Source organism: Plectropomus leopardus, chromosome 8, assembly GCF_008729295.1.
Source record: "Plectropomus leopardus isolate mb chromosome 8, YSFRI_Pleo_2.0, whole genome shotgun sequence".
NCBI classification, from domain to species: domain Eukaryota; kingdom Metazoa; phylum Chordata; class Actinopteri; order Perciformes; family Serranidae; genus Plectropomus; species Plectropomus leopardus.
In genome coordinates, this window is record NC_056470.1 from 31,122,402 (window position 1) to 31,146,232 (window position 23,831).

The 23,831-nt window shown below is 36.3% G+C and overlaps 3 protein-coding genes across 3 annotated transcripts; 1 reads left to right on the forward strand and 2 right to left on the reverse strand.

Moving 5' to 3' along the window:
* Window positions 1-1,901: 1,901 nt before the first annotated feature.
* Window positions 1,902-4,320, reverse strand: LOC121947213 (ceramide-1-phosphate transfer protein). Its single transcript, XM_042492159.1, is given in 3 exon segments — window positions 1,902-2,684; window positions 2,686-2,707; window positions 3,967-4,320. Coding segments are annotated over 3 exon segments (651 nt in total). The 5' UTR covers window positions 4,095-4,320; the 3' UTR covers window positions 1,902-2,183.
* Window positions 4,321-5,560: 1,240 nt separating this feature from the next.
* Window positions 5,561-19,870, forward strand: ints11 (integrator complex subunit 11). Its single transcript, XM_042492358.1, is given in 19 exon segments — window positions 5,561-5,738; window positions 6,001-6,098; window positions 7,069-7,120; window positions 7,123-7,141; window positions 7,724-7,952; window positions 8,064-8,162; window positions 8,245-8,279; window positions 8,375-8,513; window positions 8,609-8,673; window positions 10,238-10,427; window positions 10,505-10,588; window positions 11,256-11,345; window positions 12,003-12,131; window positions 12,134-12,167; window positions 13,094-13,204; window positions 14,525-14,586; window positions 14,874-15,016; window positions 15,742-15,871; window positions 18,680-19,870. Coding segments are annotated over 19 exon segments (1,803 nt in total). The 5' UTR covers window positions 5,561-5,710; the 3' UTR covers window positions 18,746-19,870.
* Window positions 19,347-22,007, reverse strand: LOC121947352 (lysophosphatidic acid receptor 6). The gene is made up of 2 exons (XM_042492359.1): window positions 21,887-22,007; window positions 19,347-20,991 (listed from the first exon to the last, which is right to left on the reverse strand). The coding sequence occupies exon 2, from the start codon at window positions 20,919-20,921 to the stop codon at window positions 19,953-19,955; it is 969 nt and encodes a 322-aa protein (XP_042348293.1). The 5' UTR covers window positions 20,922-20,991; window positions 21,887-22,007; the 3' UTR covers window positions 19,347-19,952.
* Window positions 22,008-23,831: the final 1,824 nt, after the last annotated feature.

Genomic DNA, 23,831 nt, shown 5'->3' on the forward strand with positions numbered 1-23,831 from the left:
ATTTAAAGAAAGCTTTTATTTTTTCGCACTTTGTCTTTTTTTCTCTTTTTATTTTTTTACTTTTGTTCTCCCAACTTTTTAGTAATTTCTTGTTAATTTTGGGGTCATTTTTATTAAGTGGCTCATCAGCCTCTTCCTGTGTTTTTAAAACTTTAATTATGGTTATTAAAATTGAGTATTTAAAAATGTAACAGATTATACAATAATTTTTCTACTTTTTTTCCAAGTCACTTCCTATCTCCTTTTTGTGTTTTTTGATTCTTTTTTTTTTTCCATATTTTTGGTCATTTTCTTGTAACTTTTTACTAATTTCTTCCTATTTTTTTTTTTTTTTTTAGGGAAGGAGCATCATCATAAAAGAAAAAAAAAAACAGCCACCCCCTGTAAACTCATGTTCATGAAAAGGGAAGTCATGTACACAAGGTCTTTGACTCTTGGTTCTCCGAAAATTTCCATTTCCAAAGTCGTCCAAATAAGGGGTGAGTTCATGTGGTCACATTTCGTGAACGCGGTGTAAGACCTCAGCTGTAAAAGCAGTGGTCAAAAAATACTTCAATACAAGTAAAAGTCCAGAATTTGCAGTAAAATGTTACTTAAGTAAAAGCACAGGTATTCTGAGAAAAAGGGAATTTAAGTATCAAAAGTAAAAGTACTCATTATAGCTCCTTTCACAGTTTTATACAATTAAATAATGATATATTACTCTGCTCTTATCACTGATAAATACATGGCAGTTTCTTAATCTTTGTTTGTGTTGGATTTCTGTTATCTGAGTTTTAAAAGTTTGGCGTCTGATTATCGTGATTAAAACACTCACTGCCATAAGCAGAGAATAACAAAAACATCACGCAAATATGACTCATGTCCTCGTTTACTTAAACAACAGGTAACAAAATTAATTATCAAATCATAACACAAATTTACAACAATCAACCAAGTGCTTTTTTTCATAAGGCTACACAATTTATAAATTATGTTTGAATTAATGATAATGTACATAATATATATAGTACAGTACATTCTTGTAAAACATTACACCAGTGACTTCAAATAAAGTATAACAGCATATTTTGTCATTTCTAAATTAAATGAAGAAATTGCATTGAGGTCATAAACAGTGGGGACAACGACTGAGTCCTCGACTAAAGACTTTTGTTTCATAGGTTATTATAAATACTTCCTAAAGTACGGTTATTGATTTTTTTCCCCCTCCTTTTGGTAAAATGTGGCAGTATTTGGTTTGGCCAATAAAGTGCTATATGTGAGTTTTTTAATTAGAGTATTCAAATTATTTCAATATTTCTGTTTTGAAATGTTGGCCTAACTTTTGCTTTTTTAATCTCAAAGATAAATTTAACACTGTTGGCACATTTAGACTTTTTCTATCACTAGAGAAGTGCTTATATCTGTGTTTTTAATACATGACCGTAATAATTTATGTGACACCTGGTATAATCTAATGTCTGATTATCTAGTATTAGATAAATATGTCAATATTTGAATAACATGATAATGAGAATGTCAAAAACTTTACCTAATGGCCCTGTTATTACATTATTTCATACAAGAATTACAAAATTCTGATTAAAATATGTGCTAAGTAAAGCTGCAACTAACTATTTTTCATTATCAAATAGGATTTTCGATTTGGTTATGATCAAATCTGTCAAAATAAAAATAAAAAATTAATTTATCTTAATGTAAGACCGGGAAGAAAAAAGAAATACTTGCATTTCAGAGCCTTAAACCACAAGATAAGTGGTGTTTTTACTCGAAAAACTTACGTCAATAATTAACTGATTGTCAAAACAGCTGTAGATACTTTTTCTTTAATTTTTTGATAATTTATGAAAACAAAAAGCTGTCATCAGTGCGCAAAGACGTCTGGTCCCCACTGTTCAAATTAAACACACACATCCACCAGTTAAATTAAAAAAAAAGATCATTCGAGGTCCATTTTGAAGAGTAAATATAAACATGCAACGTGAAGATTAACAGTAGTTTTGCATGAAATAAAAAAATGGGAAAAGATTTGTGTCAGTAAAATTATTAACACTGTACAGAGAATACACGACCCTTAAATCAGCACACAGCTCTTACAGCGCGCTGAACAGCCCTTCATGTTTAATAATTTAATGCATGAAGTAGCAAAAAATAATAATAATAATAGCACTTTTGTCTGTCTACGGCAGGTCGAGCAGGTTTTGTTGAGCGTAAAGTTCCTCTGTGATCTCGTACACTTCGGAGATTAGAGGTAAAGCTTCCCCTAACATGGCCACCACTTTTTCCGGGGGGCCCACATTCATCACTTCGAAGAAAGCAGGGCGCCCTGGGAGCACGCAGAACGCCATGCCCGCAGTTTTACGGATCAACCAGGGGTGGTACAGGGACAGAGACTCATTGTAGGACTCTGAGCACATGAGAGACGTCTTGCTGTCCTCGTTGCTGGTACGGAGACGCTCCAGGAACAGCTCCAGCCACCTCAGCGCGCGGTGGAGCCTCAGCAGAGTGCGGCAGCCGGACTCTGGGTGGCCGCCTCTCTTGGTCAGGTCCACGAGTTCGTTCTCCAGCTCGTATTTGACCATCGACTGGACGGTGGCGTAGTGAGACCCGTTCTCACCTTCCAGGTAACCGACCAGGATCTTGATCTTGCTGACGGCGTCCTTGGAAATGAAGCCGAAAAGCGCTCCCCAAACTGTTCAGAAACCTGTCGAGGTGATCAGACAGTTTAGCAGCTCAGTGGCAGAGCGGTGGAGGAAGTATTTGAATATTTTACCAGAGTAAAAGTAGCATTACCACAGTGTAGAATACACTGTAACAAGTTTACACTTTAAAGCCTGCAAAACCAGTTTTCTCGTGCTGTAATAAGACACTTTTCACGAGCATTTACACTTTTATTTCTTTTAAAAACATGGGAATAAAGGCGATAAAAAACTTAGATTTAGTAAAAAGTGAAAATAAAACAACAGGAAAAATAGCTGAGAGAGAAACAGAAACACTGGAATGTTTTTTTTTTTTAAAGAAAAATAAAAACTATTTTCATAATTATTTAAATTATATAATTAAAATTGTGATACACAGGAAATATATTTAAACATATTATTTTTTTTATAATATTTTAACACTGCTTAAAAGTGTAACATATTTAAAAAAAATAAAATTAGAATATAAACAATAAAAAAGACAAATAAAAAGAAAAAGCGTAGGAAAAAATAAAAACTAAATTATTGCTGTGCATCTCTCTCCCTCTCTTTCCTTTTTGTCAGCGCTGCAATTTCATTGTTTTTTATGAAATCTATTATACATCTGTTTAGTCACTCTTCCTGATGTTTCTATCATTTTTCCCCCATTACAGGGTTTTTTGGGGGGAGTTTTTCCTCAGGCAATGTCGTCTGCTGTAAAGCCCTCTGAGGCAAACTGTGTTTTGTGATAATGGGCTTTATAAATAAAACTGAATTGAATTAAATGTAATATGAAAAAATAAAAAGGAAAATACAGTATATATATACATATATATATTTCTCTGTTTTATTAAGTGGTAATACTTTATTACAATACAACAGTTACTTTGGTCAGATTATACATATGTACATACTGTCCTGTACATATGTTATTATTATTATTATTATTGATTTGTTTTATTCTATTCCATTTCATTCTATGTTAAATGCCTTCATGTGTATATGTATATATTTGCATTATTTTGCCCTTTTTAACGAATATTTCATTCAGTCGCTGCTGTAACATCATTTCTATTTTATTCTATGATATCAGAATTGTCCTCCTCGTTTAATTTCATAAATGAGAACATTCAGTATTTTAATGATCTTGACCGCCAAACTGCAAATGTCCCCAGTTGTCACATCTGAAATGTGGTCACCTCAATTCAAGCAGGCTTCAGTACTCGAGTAAATGTACTCAGTTACTTTGTACTACTGAAGCTAATTGTATGTATAGTACACTTACTTCACAAGTCCACGCCAGCCAGCGACGTAGTGTTGAAGATAGACTTCTTTCTCCTCAGACAGACACAGTTTGAACGTGTCGAGGACTTCCTGAAGACAGAATTTCTGGTCTTCTTCGGGACCAGCCATCGTCCCAGAGCTGTACGGAAGTGCTGCCGAAACACAGCAAACGGGCCCAAAATGAGCGTGAAAATGTGATTAACGACGAGCAACAGACTGGAGGTCGTAATAAATAATACAGCTGAGATACACGACCAAAGACAGAGCAGATTACCTGTGAGAAAAGGTGGAAAACAGAAAGGAAAACTAAGAGTTTCTCGTCATCTCAGTGGACAGACGGGTCACTCCGGCTCTAATCCGCTCCTACTGCGCAGACTCGAGCCGGAAAACACCGGAAATTGGATTTTGCCGTCAGAATAAAAGCGTTAGTTTAGCTCTATCAAGAAAAAAACATAATGAGCATTTTTGAATAATTGATTGATGTAATTAATTTGGGTTGCGCAAGGTTTATTTAATTTGTATATTTATATGATTTTTCTGCCTTTTTTAAACAAAATATAATGAAATGGTCAAAAATTGTGCAGTCCAGTCTTGTTCTGCAAATTCTGGTGTGAATATTTTTTGTGCATATTTTATATATAGATTTTTTACAAGACTGTGAACTGTTTGCACCTTGTAACCTTATGTTACTATTTTGCACCTTGTTTTCTTATTTATTTACGTGGTACCTTGCTTTTTAATTGTACAATATTTTTTATATTGCTATCTATGTTTTACTATTATATTTTTCTTTTTTATCCTGTACCCCAAAGCTGCTTTAACACTGCAAATTTCCCATTGTGGGACTAATAAAGGATTATCTTATCTTATTTAATGCTTCATTAATGCACAATTTGTATTTACCCCTTTCCTTTACTTTACTAAAGCTGTTGCACAACAGTTTCCCTCAGGATAAATAAATAAAGCTCTATTTTATATTATCTTGATCTTAATTAGGTAAGTTTTACTCTACTTACCTCAGACCCCAAGAAATCAGGGGCATAGGATGTAATCAATATTTAGGCCATAGTCGCCCCTAATCTCCTCAGTGCAAGCCTCGCCCGCTCATTCTGATCTAATCATCATTCTAATCTTGTATTTTATTTTTACTGTGCTAATTTTAGTATAAGCTTTTTTTTTGTTTGTTTTTTTTAAACAGATGTCTTACTTTATGTAAAGAGTCTATAAAGACTCTGAAAGACAATCTGCATTATTATTATCATCATCATCATCATTATTATTATTATTATTATTATTATTATTATTATTATTATTATTATTATTATTATTATTATTATTGTATTATTATCAGACATTTTGTCCAGGCATCAATATGTTTATTTGAGACCTATGTGCTGTTTCAAAACATTCTCCTCACTAGAATTAAAATTGAGGTGGTGAAATATTTAATAAATATTAAATCATTAATTAAAAAAAGATATTTGTAGCTAAATTTCACTAACCTCAAAATCTTCCAACATGGTTTACCACAGGTGGTTTTATTTTGAATGCGCCGGCCGGAAGTTTTGACCGTTAACACCGTTTAGCTTGTCACAAAAAGAAGTCGGTACTTGAAATGAGCCACATGTATACAAGTTAGACAATGAACATTTCTTTATAAACTAGGTGTTATTTGTTTAAAACAGTCTGCCCTGCGGGATTAACTGTGTGTCATTTAACTAACTTTAAAAACAGGCTGAGAAAACATGCCTGAAATAAAAGTTACACCTCTGGGTGAGTAAGCGGCTAACTAGCATCTGCTATGCTAGTTCCGTCAACAACAAATGTGTCGGTAAATTTGATTTTGTCTGTCTGCTACGTGTTTTGTTTATTTTAGTGCTAATTGTTTGTATATTTTATGTTATGGTGCTCATAAACAGCGTGTACGCGTCGCCTTTTGCTGTTAGCAGCCGTTATTAGCCGGATAAGCTAACTAAGTGTTGCATTCATGGTGTGTTTGTTTTTTTCAGTTTTCCCTCTCTGTTCTCTCTCCAAGGTGCTGGACAGGATGTCGGCCGCAGCTGCATCCTCGTCTCCATCGGAGGCAAAAACATCATGCTCGACTGTGGGATGCACATGGGATACAATGATGATGTGAGTAAACTGGGTTATTTTCCAGACATAACAGTATAAGTGATTTTCTTTGTTTGTGTCATAAACAGCCTACACACATCTACAAATATTCATTCATTCATATATTTGGTTTATTTGCTCATGTCAGTGTATGATTTCCAAAACAGTAACAATAACGCTTTTTCCACATTTCACACATAACACTTATACACAATACATGAACAACAGGAGCAGGAAGAAGAAAATATCAATCATTCTTATTCACAAATCATATTAAGTTTAGTATTAACAACAAAAAACAATTAATTATCGTCCTCGAAACATTACTGTCACTCAAAAAATTCATATTTGTCCCTTTATTTTTTTTCTTTATACCTCCTTTTAAATTGAATAATATTTGAGATGCATTTGAAGTCTTTATCTCTATAAAAGTGAGGTGGCCAAAAAAAACACCAAATACAATCCAACATGAGACCATGACCATGCAGAACTCAAAAACACAATACGAAATATGTGCAACGTAACCCATACAATGTGTAACTCAAACAAAATGAATCATCAGAAATAGGGATGATAACAATTAATCAACGATCGATTTAAGAATTTAATGTGAAATTTAATTGATAGGCTATAAAAATGCTCTCAAAATATATACAAAATGATACTGTGAACTTTGACTGAGGAAAAAAAAAAAACATTTGGTGTTGCTTGAAATAAGCAAAGTTTTAATGTTTTTTATTTATTTTTTTGGTAATAATGGTTAATCATTAATCGATCATTAATTTCACCAAATAATCGATTCAGGAAAGTACTTACAATTTGCAAACTGAATTAAAAAGGATAAAACTTTACCTAACTGATAACTTAGTGTTTCCCGAAGCCCAAACTGGCATCTTCAACATCTTGTTTTGTCCCAAACACAAACACATTGAGTAGATCGATTAATTACAGTAAAATCCTAATTAAATGCACGTTTGTTTTGTGTTTACAGAGACGGTTCCCAGACTTTTCCTATATCACGCAGAATGGGCGCCTGACAGACTTTTGGACTGTGTGATCATCAGGTTTGTCGTCCTAACATTTACTGCACATATTGTCACTCTTTTCTCATTGTTGTGGACAAAAATAATGAAATAATTATTTTTAACTGGCTTGCTAGTTGTTAGAAAGTGGTTGCTTTAATTGCTAATTGTATTATTTTCAAGTGTGGGTGTTTAATTTTGTATGTTGTATATAGTATGTTAGAAGATAGCTGTTTATACTGGGAATAAACTGGGATATTTGTTCTAATCATAGCAGATTGTATATAAAATTTGGGAAATTGTTTATGTTGACTTTGATGTGTGTATATATATATATATATATATATATATATATATATATATATATATAGGGGGTAGGAATAAATACGTGTGCACTCCTTCCTACTCCTTTTTGAAAGGTGATATTTAAGTTTAAGTGGCTTGAGTATTTGTTTATTGAGATATAGGCTGTTTTTTTTTGTTTGTTTTGTTCACTACAGTTGCTGTAAGGCTTGTTTTCTTTTATTTGTGTGGTTTTTTTTACATTTTCAGAATAAAGATTCATTCATAAATAAATAAATAAAACAATGTTTTTTGACGTGGCTACACTTGTTCCTTTCTCAGCCATTTCCACCTGGACCACTGCGGCGCTCTGCCCTTCATGAGTGAGATGGTGGGCTACGACGGACCCATCTACATGACCCATCCCACTAAGGCCATCTGTCCCATCCTGCTGGAGGACTTCCGGAAGATCACCGTCGACAAAAAGGGAGAAACCAACTTCTTCACCTCGCAGATGATCAAGGACTGCATGAAGAAAGTTGTACCTTTGAACCTCCACCAAACTGTCCAGGTGCAGACGCCCGTATAGTTTTTGATGGCAACCTTTCTATTAATCATTTCTGCACCAGCTGCTCGTCTCTTTTGATGGCAAATCAAACTGTTTCTGTTGTGCTGCTGGCAGGTGGATGATGAGCTGGAGATCAAGGCGTACTATGCAGGCCATGTCCTGGGAGCTGCCATGGTGCACATCAAAGTGGGATCAGAGTCTGTGGTCTACACGGTGAGCGTAAACAAGTCTGCTCGCTGTCAGAGTCGGTGACTTTGACGGCCGAGGTCTCAGAATAATGTCTTTTCTTTTGCAGGGAGACTACAACATGACACCAGACAGACATTTAGGGTAAGTGGGCTTTACTGTGTTTAATCATGATGTTTACTCTTGCACACTGCACAGACTCCTCATCCTTGTTTTTGTGTGTTTGTGTGTGTTTGCAGTGCTGCGTGGATCGATAAGTGCCGTCCAGACATCCTCATTTCAGAGTCTACGTACGCCACCACCATCCGTGACTCGAAGAGATGTAGAGAGAGAGACTTTTTGAAGAAAGTGCACGAATCCATAGAAAGAGGAGGAAAGGTAATTTTAGATTTAGTGGGATTCTGTTTTTCAGGACAGAAAAAAAAATCTGATTTTACAAATCTTCTTTTTTGTTTTCTTATGATGTTTAATAGGTTCTCATTCCAGTTTTTGCCCTCGGAAGAGCACAAGAACTCTGCATCCTATTGGAAACATTTTGGTAGGGTTGTTTCTAATTTTTTGAAGCAAGATTAACATTAACTTTGTATATTTAACCATCAGTATCAGTTTGTGAATGCGAGTCTCTGTCAAAGCCAGAAATAAGAGGGCAAACATCATAAAGGAAGTGATAGGGATGTGTCAGTCTGACTTTTTAGTCCTGATAGTAGTACATGGGCTTCAGGTATCAGCCGATTCGCAGTACTGCTCGATACCAGTGTTAAATTAATAGGCTTTGTGCATCACTGTGTGGAAGTGACTGAGATCATTCTTCTGTGTATAACAGCCGAAATACATGGGACAAGGATGCTGTGTGATACGTCTACCGCAGCAGAGCTCGTCCATCATGGCTTTTTTATTTACTTGCTCTTTTAGTTAAAAAGCTGCTGGTGTTGTCACTGCTACTCCTTAAGCTCCTGTCTGAGCTGTATGATGTGTCGGTCAGAAACTGTCACAACAAAGACAGAAAAGCCAATTTGTGTGAGCAGATCAGCCGGAGACCGACTGTTTCTAACAAGTTGTGCTTTTTTTCACCGAACATGCATCCTCGCCTCTTGATTTTTTTGCCGGAAGGCAGCCTCAGGCTTGACTTAAACTGTGTTTTCCAAACTTTGTAAAACAAAATGTAACAAATGAGTACATGAATATAAATTTACTGAATTATTATCTTTTACTAAAAGAATCAGTCGTGCACCAGAAACTTGGACAAAAACTGTTAAAAAATAAACAGGAATTCAAATTCAAATGGGAGCCCATTTAATGCAGCAACAAATGAATCAAAGTAGAGACAGGAATTCAAATTCCTGCATAAAGCAATAAACCTGCATAATGAGTCAGTATTACTGACGTGTGCAACTAGTCGAGGAGTCAGTCAATAGCTGCTAACCTGGGCTAAAAATACTGGTCGGTTAGACCTATCACTAAAATTGTTATCATTTTATGCAGTTCATTCGTTCATAATGAAATGTTGTTGTGATAATTAGGCACTTTTCCCAAATAATATCGTTTCCAATAAATGTTTAAAATCAATTTAGTTATTAAAAAAGGAGGTTAACAATTTCAAAAGGTTTTTTTATAAAATATGCAATTTTTTTTCAGGCAGTGTTTAACCTAAAAGATAATATTGTCCTAAGTTTTCACTGTTCTCTGAGTGTTTCTACTGTTAGATTAGGCAAGAAGTTTAAGTTTTAAACCACCATTTGAAGGGGAAATAAGTCATTAGGAACATTTGCCCATATGAGTTTAAGAACGCTGCATCCCTAAAAAGTTGTGTGTGGAGATAATCACTGTTCCCTGGCTGAGATATCAGATAAAGGCTATTTTTGTGGTTCATAATTATTGCAATTTGAGTTAAATAGAAAGTTCAGTCCATGTGGAGTAATTACACATGATTATAAAACACCAAGGTCACAAATTGTCTGGAATAAAAAATAAACCAGCTGCTCCCTTAAATAGCTGTATTCATTTTATTAAGCTTGATAGATTAATGGTGGGACATGAACTTTTTCATATTAAGCAGTGACACACTGTGCAGACACTCTAATTACCTCCTCTCCCAAAAACAGGGAGAGAATGAACCTGAAGGCCCCGATCTACTTCTCCACCGGCCTGACGGAGAAAGCGAATCATTATTACAAGCTTTTCATCACATGGACCAACCAGAAGATCCGAAAAACATTCGTACAGAGAAACATGTTTGAGTTTAAGCACATCAAGGCCTTTGATCGCTCCTATGCTGATAATCCTGGGCCCATGGTAAGTTTCGTCTTTTTGCACCAAAGTCTGAAAAGTGTCTGAACGGCGGTGAAATACGACAATGTGTCCGCTTTCAGGTGGTGTTTGCTACACCGGGAATGCTGCACGCAGGTCAGTCTCTGCAGATCTTTAAGAAATGGGCCGGCAATGAGAAAAACATGGTGAGTCTCAGAAAGTGTTTTTTTTTTTGTTTAAATAATGCTTGATAACCCTTTGATTATGTTCAACTTTAAGGAGCAGCAATAATGTTCCCGGATCAAAATTGACTCGGTGCATGTTTAACCACCTGAAAGTAGTATATATTTCAGTTTTTTACATATTTAGTTTTTCACCTCTTCCAGGTCATGGTTTGCTGATGATAACTCACTCATTTTCCATTAAAAAAAAAAAAAAAACAAAAAAAAAATTAACAATATTTTTTAATATATCTAATTTTTTTTATATTATTATTTTTTAAAATATAAAAAATATTTTTTCTGTACTTAGTTAAAAATAGACATTCACCACATTTGTTTTCAATCCATTCTTTTTTTCCCCAACATTTTTGAAATAGGTTCTGTTATGAGGTGGTGTTGATTAATTCAAACAACGCATCCTTTTGGGGGTGAAATTGACCCTTTAAATTCAAATTTTCATCCTAAAACAATTTATTTACAATTTTACAATTTTACAAGGAAACGTGAACAAGAAGCATGTGTACGTGTGTATGCGTGTATGTGTGTGTGGTTTCTTGCTCCAAAAATTATTAAATATTTTTCATGTGTTTTTAAACTTTCAAACAGGTCAATTTTACCCACAACAAAACAACAAACCTGTTGTTTTTTTTAGGTTATCATGCCAGGGTATTGTGTACAAGGAACAATCGGTCACAAGATCCTAAATGGCCAGAGGAAACTGGAGATGGAGGGGAGAGCAACAGTAAGATTTCTTTATTTCTTCATCTGTGTTGGTAATAGTTACTGTTATTTTTTATGAAATCTTTTCTTCCATCTCAGCAGAAGTCTTCAAATGCAGAACAGTTAAACAATTTTGGACAATATGCTCATTCGCTTTCTTTTCAGGAGTAATACGAGACGATTGATACCACTCTCATATCTAACTGTTGCACCTTTACGGTCGTCTCTCCCTGTTATTCCTCCAGTGTTCAGTTTTCAGGAGGTTTCCAGCAGGAGCTGAATTATCCACAGGGATAAAACAAACAGATCAGATCATTAAAACTGATAAAAACACTGAATACAGCAGCTTCATGTTAAAAAATTTTTTTTTTTTTTACATGTTGCCTTTAAATTGTGTACAAATGAGTTATGACGTGCTTATTATTGACATTGAGACAGAGCCAGGCTAACTGCTTAACCATCTCCTTTCTTCACCTTCATATTTAACAAAAAGGAGATCAGAGAAACAACAGAGATGATGATCTTTCCATCAAACCCTCTTAAAAAAGCCAATAAGAGTATTTTCCGAAATAATCAAATTCAACTTTTAAAAAAAGGACAAAAAACGTGAAATTGTTCTGCATGTGAAAAACAATTCTGACACATAATGATTGACTTGATTTTTCTGTGATTGTTCCAGCTGGATGTGAAGCTGCAGGTGGAGTACATGTCCTTCAGTGCTCACGCAGATGCAAAGGGCATCATGCAGCTCATTCGGATGGCAGAGCCTCGAAACATGCTGCTGGTGCACGGGGAGGCAGTGAAAATGGAGAGTTCCTAAAGGGCAAGATTGAACAGGAGTTCAGTACGTACAGTCATGATGTCCGGCTCATTTGTATCTGCTCCCCTCCAGTTTAACCACGGGCGCAAGGCGTTTCTCTGGCTTTACAGACTTTTATTACACAAACATGCGTTCACACATGTTCTCAATCATGCTGTGAGAACTAAAAACACACAAAATCACAAGAAAAGATGATCAATACAAAACATCTCAAAGGAATTTTCTTACAAATGTCGCTACTTCATTAGCATAAATAAGCTCAACTTTGCTGCTACAACTTAAAGAAGAGAACAGAAACGGCGTTGAGCGTCTTCACAGCTCGTAATTTCATTGTCATAATTCATCTTCTACAATGTGAGTTCGGCTCTAAAGGAAGGGTGCCGAAACACAGTAAAGGAAAGGAAAGGAAATGTATCAGCTCCAGTAATTCAGCACACAGGTCCTTCCAGAGACATATATTTTTATTTATATATTTTATTGATATTTATGCTCTTTTTTAAAATGATATTTGCAGTAATTGTTAAATAGTTTTTAATGTAAGTTTTAATTCTAAGCAAAAATCAATATTAATCACTCATAATCATAAACCACATCAGTGAATCAAATATTTGTATAAATAAACTGAAATTAAATTTATAAGAGAGATAATCATAAGATAATCCTTATGATTATCTCTCTTATAAATTTAATTTCACCATTAATATTTGTGTTGAATTAAATAATGCTTTGTTATTTTTAATTATATTTCAGGTCTTCTGTGTAAATGAAATAATTTGAAGGACTAGGCCTTTAAAGTTTATTTATACAAATATTTGATTCACTGATGTGGTTTATGATTATAAATGCCACTTATGCCGCCTGCATCATTAACAGTCATAAGTAAATGTGTGAAGATTTACAGTAGGAGGTGAAGATGACGTTACTGTCTTGTTTTTGTTTTTAAATGTCAGGTATAGACTGCTACATGCCTGCCAACGGAGAGACAGCGACAGTTACAACAAATCCCAGTGTGCCTGTGGATATCTCCCTCAACCTGCTCAAGAGGGAGATGGCTCTTGGAGGTATGATTTGTTGATTTTCAGGAATTTTAGGAATTAGTTGAATTCACAGTGAGCGTGGTTTAGGTTCATGATTCCTACGCAGTTTCAGTTTTCTGTTTTCAGGCCTGACATTTAGTACAATACTGTTTTTTACAGTACGAGCTACCGTACCGTGCCACCTAAATATCACAACCCACATCAGTTGCCATAATGATAAATGTCACGTATGTGAGATGATAAGACTCTAAAACTTTAGCGGATGTGTAGCGTGTTTCCCCAGCTCTACTGTTTTGGGTTGGTGGGCAGGACCCACTCAACCACCTACCACCACACTAAATTCTGTTCTCAAATCCAAACTAATTGTTTCCTTTAACCCTGGAAACATCGAAAGAAGGCAATGAGCAACTTGACAATAAACAACCCAAAAACTAGCAAGAAATTAGTGAAACGTTGCAAGAATACTATCTGAAATGCAAAAAAAGTGCTACTTAAATAACAAAAAATAAATTTAATTTAAATATGTTTATCATAATTATTGTAAATATAAGTTTTTATAACTTCCCTGGTTAATGATTCTCTGTCTCTTATTTATTTAATTGTTTTTATCTGATTTTCAGGTTATTTTCACAATGCAACTTGTGGACAATCAGTGTTTCTGCAAATCATTTACATATTTCAGACTGTGATAATAAAAAAAATCTGTTTTGCATGTAGTATATTGTAAAATTATTCATTTTTTGTATTTTCAATTTTTTTTCACCTAAAAACATAGTGGCACCATGACAGAAACCTGTCATGTAATGGTTTAAAATTCTGAAAATTAATGAATATTTGATATTTATTGTTAGGACTGATGTTGGTTAAAAAAACTCAATGAAAGCAGAAAATCATATTTATATATAATATATTTAGAGACAGATTTTGTAAAGCACATTTTGTGTGCAGAGCGGTATGAGTGCACAAAAAATAATAATTTATAAAAATCAGTGTTGCTGCTACTCATTGACGTATCCCAGGCTGGGATAATCAAAAAATCAACTTTGCATGTAGTATATTGATAATAATAGATTTTTTGTCTGGGGTTAAATCTAAAAACATTGTGGCATCATTACAAAAACCTGGAATTTAAAGGGTTAAAATTCTAAATATAAATGAATATTTGTTATTCAAGATTAGGACTGATGCTAGTTAAAAAAAAATAACTTAATGAAAGTAGAAAACAATATTAAAGTATAATGTTTTTTTTTTAAAAGAGCATTTGTTGCGCAGAGCGATATGACTGTATGTATTATCAAAGCTGGCCCTAAGGGGTTAATGTTCTGAAACATTCTTGTGTTGAAGGGCCTCTTCCTGATCCCAAAAAACCTCGCACCATGCATGGAACGCTGATCATGAAAGAAAATGTAAGTTCACTGCCATCAAATAATTGTAAGGGGATAATTACGATATTTTGAGTTTGGGTTTGTATGAGGAACTGATCCAGAGTCAGTGTATTAACTGCAGTAGATATCAGTCGGCACGTTCCCGGATTGAAGAAGGACTGACACTAAAGCTGCCTCATACAAGCCCAAATTTAAAACATACTATGTGTCCTTGCATGAGTCTGTCATTTTTTTAAATTTTAAAATACTTGTGACATCTACATCGATGACCTTCTGACTTCCTTGTCGTTTTTTTCCCCTGAGCACAGAGTCTGAAGCTGGTGTCGTCGGAGCAGGCCCTGAAGGAACTCGGCCTCAACGAACATCAGTTACGCTTCACCTGCCGCGTGCAGCTCCAGGACCCCCACAGCGACCCCGACACACTCCACAGAGTCTACACACACCTCAAGAGGTGAGCGCCGCGCCGCAGGAAGAGGAGGCCTCCACTTACTTAAAAATGAGGATTATTCGCAGTTCACACACACCCTCCACTTTCTCCACCTTCCTCCTGTGAACCACACGGCTGATTTTCTGCACATTTATATGTTTATACAAAATTCTCCTAGGACCCAGTGTTTACAATAGTTTTTCCTTTTCTTTTCTTTTCTCTTCTTTTCTTTGCTTTTGCTTTTGCTTTTCTTTGCTTTTGCTTTTGCTTTTGCTTTTGCTTTTGCTTTTGCTTTTGCTTTTGCTTTTAGCTCTGCTTTTTTCATTTTCTTTCTCTGCTTTTAGTATAGTTTTGATAATACCAAAGGACACTTGTTCCCAACTGGTGGGTCACAGCCCAAAAGTAAAAAAAAAAACAAAACTTTATTTGAAGTTGTGTTTCCATTTATTCTTGCTGCATGTTTTATTTCTTTGTATTCTAAGCCAATTTGCTGTTTACATTTTTTTGCAATAAAACTGATCAGACTGAACCAGTTGGGAACCACTGCGTTAGGATATACAGTATGTGTCATTTCTGTTCTCTAAGAATTAAATTTCTGGAGCTTGTCTGAATTTTTCCTGGATTCTTGTGATGTTAAGATGTTTAAGTTCAGTATTTTATCTCTGTAACACGTTTCACACTTGCTGAATTTTGTGACACATAAGATAACATCTGCCAAAATCTCCCGTCTTTATATGTTTGTCATTCAGTGTGTTAAAAGGTTACACCATCCAGCACCTCCCTGATGGCACAGTCATGGTGGAGTCGATCGTCATCAAAGTCTCCTCCTCTGCTGAAGACACCAACACAAAGGTCCTGCTCCTGTCGTGGAGTTATCAGGTAAAACTTTTTAATGTCTCACTGATTAATTTTAAAACAGCATTAAAATGGTTCATTAAATATTTTGCAGTTCACGGCTGTTTGAGACCAGTTCAGCTCAGATCTTTATTTAAAACCCACAAGTTAAAATTCTTTTGACAGCAATGAGGCATAAAGGTTGAACATTTTGTTGACTGTTTTGGAGATACAGTGGCTCCTAACATGCAGATATCATGATTCCAGTTTTTTTATTAAGATTGTGTGATCTACAGGGTTTAACGCAGCAGAGATCTATAGGCACAAGAACAGACACATTTAAGCTTTTGCAGAGATCACTGACAACTCTGAGCTGTTTTGGTACTGTGGTGAGGTCTAAACACTAAATTTAGACCATAAGCAGTAAGATAAATGCAGAGCTGACTGAGACAAGCCCCAAGATGCTTATAGCTCCCCAAAGTTTCCACTTGTGGCCTATTAGTGATGATCTGATAAAGTGTTTGTGATGTTTTTCTACGTCAATAACCATATCTTTGGTTTCAGAGATGTTCAGTCTCAGATAGTAATCATCACACCGCTGTACAAGATCACTGACCACACACATCTGATGACTAATTTCTGTGAAATCAAGAACCACAAATAGTACAGACACCTAAATTCAGCGGCGTGGAAAATAAACATCAGTGGGGACAGGACACATCCCTGTGGGGATACACAAACGTAGGGATGCATGATAATATTGGCATGCATTGGCAATACCAAAGTCCTAAAAAGTCATGGAAAACAGGATTTCAGTATTTTTTTTTTCTGAAGTTACGTTGTTAAATATAGAAATAATTGTTCATGACTGTTTTTGTATCTTGCATTGCACAGGTTTAATATTTTTTTAGCATTTTTTAGTAGATCATCTAACTTTTTAACTTGACCGAAAATATTGCATTTTATGTTACAATAAACATTTGGACAAAATTGTCCCTGATCCTAAGTAATTGATGCAGTTTCATGTTTTTTTTAATTAGATTTTGATCATTGTAAAATGGTCTTGAATTAATTCCAAGAGGCATTGAAAAAGTCTTGAAAATCTTAACTTTCATGAAACTGTAGGGACCTATGCTGTGTTTTCCCTGTTGTAGGGAAACTCAGAATTAACCAACGAGTTTAAGCAAAATTTAGAGGAAAACGTGTCAAAGCCACATGCGTATGACGCACATTTAGTTGCCGAAATGTTAAAACATTTTTTTATTCAGTGAAAAGGCTCCACCTTTTACAATTAGATAATTAAAGACTCACTTCAGATCTATAGCAGCGATAAATGTGAATTAAAAAATGTAAAAAAAAAAATGTTAAAACTGTTATTAATTTCTATAACATTTTTTGTCAAAGCAACAGGGAGCCACTGGAGAGGAGCAATAAATATAAGTAACCAGTCACAAAGATTATACATGCAAAAAGTGGCACTGAAATGTGCTCCCTGTTTATTTCAGTGAAGATGGCAGTGAGATGTTTTCACTTAAAAGTTACAAAGTTCAGTCTGATGGACTGAAATCCTGAGACTATTGATTATTCATAATCTTTTTTATATAGCAAAAAGATTAAAACAAGCAGTAGAGAAGGAGCACACAGACAATGATAGCAGTTAATTATGATAAAGAAGCTCTATAATATACAACTTGTTGCGCGATTAAAACTCAGCCTATGATATCTCCTGTTCCTGTTCCAGATCACCACAGCACGCGAGTGCACTTTGTTTTGGGTGATATCTGACCGCACCACGGGGGGGGGACATCACTTAACCTATTTATGAATGCACTCACAGCCCAGAGGAGAGTTCGATCCGACAAAGGAAGTGAAAACACTTGTGTGGGTGGACAGTGTGACAGTGGGAGCTCGAGGTGAAAGCAGGGAGGTAAAAACCCGCCTGCTGATCTTGAGTCACTACGCAATGGAAGGAGAGAGGTTTCTGTGGCTACATGTGCTCCGTGAAAAGCACAAAGAGCGAGAAAATGAAAGACGTTTCTGCCACTTTATGCCTTTTCTATCTTAGGTTCCAGCAGATTTGATCACAACTAATCACGACATCACACAAACTGTAGTTTTGAGTCTACTGTCTGTTAGATTATCAAGTGTTTGTGTTGGAGACATAAATAACTAGATAGACAAAGAACTGACAGAATATTAAATTAGCAACTATTTTTATAATCAGTTAAGGAGCCAAAGGTTCATTTGTCACATACACAAGCAATATGTGTAATAAAATATAACACAAAATTTTGTAAGATTAGAATAAAGACAAAAAGGATAAAAATATAAATATATGTCAAAAAAACAAACTAAAACATACATACTGTATGTCACAAGTGTATTTTTTTTAAGCAAATTTGCCAAATGCTTATTTGTTTGAGCCTTTCAAATGTTACACTTTCCTACTTTTTTGTCTGCTACAACATTGTAAGCTAAATAACTTTGGTCAGACAAAAGAAGCCGTCTGAAGACGTCACCTTTTTCACAAGTATTTTCACTTCCTACGCGCATAATAAACGCCAAACAGTTCATCGGAAACGTAATCTGTCGATTGAATAAAGGAGAGGAGAAGATATAAAAATACACTGAATTTTTAAAAAAGGGGAAGAAAGAAAAAAAATATTTTTTTTCTTAGTTTTCATTAATATGTTTTGTTCTCTCCTGGATTATAATATAGTTTTTACTTCTTTCTTCCCACAAAATAAATCTTGAAACAGTCACTCAAAAAGGAGAAAAACAAGGGGTTTTAAGGTTAACATGCTTTATAGTTTTCCACAACGCTTTGACCGTATCTTCTTTTTTCTTTGTCAGGACGAGGACCTCGGGAGCTTCCTTTCAAGTCTGCTGAAAAAGGGGCTTCCATCTGGACTTTGCTGAAATATGTTTTGCCCCAAAACTATGAATATGTGACGGAAAATCCCTCCTGAAAAGAATTCATGTACTGTTACTCTTTTGAAACCTGGATTTTTGGAGGCTGAAAACTTCTTCGAAGTGCAGAGGATTTCAAATTTGTATCTGTAAACTTAACAACATTAAGGCTGAACTTCCTCCCTGTCGATGCCTGGAGGTTAACCAGCTTTCCAGTGTTTTTTGTGTCTGAATGACTTACAGGACGAACAATTTTTGAAACGGTTCAGTTTTTAGGAATAGGGCTGTAGCCGGCAGTGGCAAAACAGGACAGGATTAAAGTTCACTAAAAGTGTTTGTTTTTCCCGCTGACAAGCTCAGATTCCTATAGAGATAGACCTTTTGTTCATGAGTAAGGTCCTTTTGTTTAACCAAAAACAGCCCAGATATTGCCATTGCAAAACCTACCAGACTCCATTTAAATAAACAGTAATTTTACACTGTAATTCTATACTTAATTCAGAGTCAACTGAAACAAAACAAAACTCACAGAAACCTTTTTGGTTCATTTTCTCACTTTACAGAAAAAAATGCAAATGGTTGGGTTGAAATAAATGCTTTATTGACCCAGGTAGATGTAAAATTGTGCAGGTTCTACACACACTTAAATGACTGTTTATTTAAATGAAGTCTGGTGGGTTTGGTGACCACAATTTCATGGCTGTTTCTGGTTAAACAAAAGGGGCCTTACTCTTAAAAACAGGCCTATCTCTGTATGGATCTTGTCATAATGTTGTCAGACACTTTGAATAATAATCTGAGACTGTCAGTGGCAAAAACAAGTACTTTTATTGGACTTTTTGGGTGCACAAATCCCCCGAGTGGTGACATTGTATCCTGTTTCGGTGCTGCTGGCTGCAGCTCTCAAAAAATGTTGTTTCTTTTAGTCAATTAGACTCAAGAAATAGGGTTGGAAATATGCCAAAATTACCCTGAAAATGTACCAATTTTTCTAAATATAATAGTGACGGTGTTTCATAGACTCATTTATAGGCTGAACTGAAAAAAAAGACAAACACCCAAATTCTGATATATTCCTTTATTTTGATGTACAAAGTCAATTTGAATAAAAAAACATTTTATAGAAAACTTAAATGTTTGCAGTACTGAAATTACACTTTAAACAACAATGAAGCACATCAAGAGATATATTTACAGGAAACTTGCTGTTAACCCTTCAGCTCACTGCTATGGTGTAAACACCCCTCCTCCTCCTCACTCTTCCCCACAGCCTTTTTGTCATCTTCACCTGCTTCCATTTGCAGTGGCTGGTGGTGGCGTAGTAAAGCACGGGGTCCAGGCATGTGTTGAGGATGACGAGCGCCATGGTGACCCGCCTGGCGTTGTGGATGGCGTTGGCAGCGGAGCAGCTCTGGATGATGTCTATGCGTCGAAGGAGGTGCAGCAGGTACACGACATGGTTGGGCAGGAAGCAGAGCAGCGTTATAGCCAGGATGATGTAAATGACCCTCACTGCTTTCTGGGCCGTTTTTGTCCTTATCATGGAGATGCGCCTGGCGGCCAGCGGGTAGCACACCAGGATGATCACGGAGGGCAGCAGGGAGCCAAAGATGAGGGAAAGCACGCTGTACACCGCCAAACGCTTGTTCCACTCGCTCTTGGCGAAGTTCTCAAAGCAGCTGTGGCTTCCAGATTTGTCTGCGTTGGTTTCCAGGGGCCCCATGAGGACGAACACCAACATGGCCATGACAACCACACACCAGAGCACCACACAGACAACCAGAGAGCACCAGGAGCTCCGCAGCCTCAGATAGGTGTGCGGATGTACGGTGGCCATGTAGCGATCCACGCAGATACATGTCATGAAGCAGATGCTCATGTAGATGTTGGCGAAGAAGAGGATCCCAGTGATGCGGCAGGTGACGTCGCCAAACACCCAGTTGTTCCTGTTGAGGTGGTAGTGGATCTTAAAGGGCAGAGTGCAGAGGATGGCGATGTCGGCCAGCGCCAGGTTGCTGATGTACACGCTGAAGGCCGTGCGGGGCGTGATCCTGAAGGTGAAGACGTAGAGGGCAGCCAGATTTCCTGGCAGACCCACAACTAAAGCTAAGATGTAGACCACCGGGAAGAAGTAGTACTGGTACTCTGCTGACGGCACACTGCAGTTACCAACCGTCCCGTTCATCTTTGCAGGTTTTTTGGCAGATTAAAGTCACACGGCTTAGGTCGACTCACAAACACTGCAGCATCTGTAACTGTAGCAACACAAACATGTTTACAGTCATTTTTTTCCATTTTTACTCTTACACGAGCTCGGAAACTAATCTTTTTCCAATCGTTCTGCTTTTATCAAATGTTTTTTTGTTCCAGAGGCTGACCACATTATCCTCTTTTGTTCAGGTTTGTGAAAACATTTTGATACAACAGACACTTACACACACATGTAAATTCTACTCAACAGGCAAGTGAAGTGAAACAGAAAAGCAGAAAAACATTAACCACTTATACAAAGCCAACAAAGTTACACTTCCAGTAATATTGCACTTAATGGAAGCAGGTAAAAGTGACAATGCTTTAATCTCCTGGTAACTTCTCGGTCTTTTCATTCTCTGTGCATTGTGTATAGTATCCTTTTCCTGGAGTGTTGCACCAATCTGCGCTTAAAAAAGAGACTTTTTAGAACTGCGCACTAGAATGTGATCCCATAAATATTTCATACAATTACTATTATTATTACTAAAATTCTTTAAAAAAATTCTGGGAGTGTAATCTATTGTGCAGATTTTTGTTTGTCCGCAGAATTATGGAAAGACTACTGGCCCAATTTTCATGAAATTTGGTGGAAAGGTGTAACATAAGCCAAGGAGCGACCCATTAAATTTTGGAGTGGATCCAAATCACAAGGCAAATGGACAAATAATATTGTAGGGCATTTTACCGTGGCTGAGGTATGCGCTCGTGGAGTGCCCTGACATTTTACCTCACTCTTAACTTAAAACAAACAATTTTAATCCAGCTCACCATATATTCTAGAAATATAACGTATCTTAAATATTTGTATATTAGTAAAATCTTAAACAAAACCTACACTATATGTAGTTAAAATAACATTTTTAATTTTAAAATTTATGCGGGAACAGAAACGCTTACCGAGCTGTTTGGGAGCTCCTTTGCCTGATCTCCAAAATATTCAAAGCTGCACTCTACATTCAAAATGCATGAGATAAAAGCTGTGTTTTGTAGCTGCACTTTGTTTGAGCAGCTCCTCTCAGAAAACAGTGCACTTATAAAAAAGCTGCTCTTTGCTCAGGCGTCTTAATTTCCTGTTTTGCTGTGCTGTAGGTGTGGAGTAAAGAGAGGGGCAGGAAACCATGCTTTCATCATCCACCCTCTGCAGTACAGTGAGATACGCGAGGAGTCAAGTCATGTCAGCTGTATTTAAAAAGTGCCAACTCAAAACAAAAATTATCTCAGGACACATTTTATATACATGTAGGTCTAGTACTAAATTTACAAGGAGCTTGTCACCATAAACAAGCACTTGGCGACAGTGACGATGTAAAAGAGGCAGAAAGCTCAAACACAGCCAGGCTCTATGTGGGTGTCTGAAGTTCGCTTTTTCTAGCTCAACTTTTATTTGTGGCACGTCACATCAGTCAGCAGCGACAAGTTTAGGGCATCAGTATGTAGCTTTATGTCACCAGCTTAATTGAAATGACTTGTGTGAACACAACATCTGGCTCCCAGTCTACCTCAAGACACTTCAGGAACCAGCAGCAAGCAGGGCGCAATTGAAGAGACAATTTTAATGAAGAGTGTTTTTATAATGATCAGTGATGCACGATAATGATTATTTCAACTGATACTGATAAGCCGATAATTTCCAGCTTCTCGTGGACAATAACATACTGATAACCGATAATTTTTTTGTTTTTGTTTTTCATTACTTGAGAGTTTGAAAGGCTGACATGTGGTGAGTATACAGATAAATTTAATTTGTGCATTTTCAAAACAAAAAAAAAACAAAAAAAACTGTCAGTTTATTCTTTCAGCATAACTGAGCTGGAAACTCACTACACCTGATCCAGTGTGTCCTCTCGAATGAGAGCGGAGTGGACATTCAGAGACACCGGCGGAGACTTGGGTCTCTAGAAGGGGTTGCCGGGCTCCAAGAGAGTCCTCTGGGATACTGCAGGGGGGTTGGTTTCCAAATGATGTTTTTTTTTCTTTTAAAACCTTTAAATTTTCCTAGAATTACTCCCTAACAATAATCCAATAAATTTAGCCTTTCGCAACAAGTTATCTTTTTGAAAGTGGAATTCCCCCCTGACCTTCCTGAAAGCACATACAAGTCAAGACTGCAACCAGAGTCTGATGTAGCCTTCTGCCTGACATCCTCCACCCTCACAGGTTAATATAAAATACAGTTTTATACAATATATGTAGTAACGGCTCCATCTCTGTTTCAGCTGAGGGGTCCTTGGCCTGAAAAACATTGCTTCAAGAGGTTACCCAGTTTTAAAGTCATGGGAATGCAGAACGTCTTAAACATTGTTCTCCACACAGTGTTTGATTGTCAGCGTGTTCATGAATTTGTACTTTAATGCAGGATATTGATCTTGTGTGCACAAGATATTAGATTATTCATGTTTGCACAGGATCCATATCTGCAAACAAGACAAGAACCTGGGTGTTTAAAATGCATATCTCTATCTTCCAGGATGTCAGGGTTTCTGTGAAGATGTGATTATTATTTATTTCACAGGTTTTAACCCATGTTAAAAGTCCTATCTGACGTCACACACACACACACACACACACACACACACACACACACACACACACAGGGGCCACAATAACCCCAAGCAGATTGATATGGCCATGCTGCTGTGCAGGAGTATTACATTGTCCCAGGTGTGGACTGAACCATGTACACAGTATTCGCTAAAATTTGAAGGTCTTAAAACTAGTGATTGCTCCAAGGATTCTCCTTAAGATCACAACAATACTGGAAGAATTGCTCTAATCTTTTACTTTAATAGGGGTATCACAGTGTACAAATAATCTGCTGCAAGTCAAAGTAATGCACTCAAAT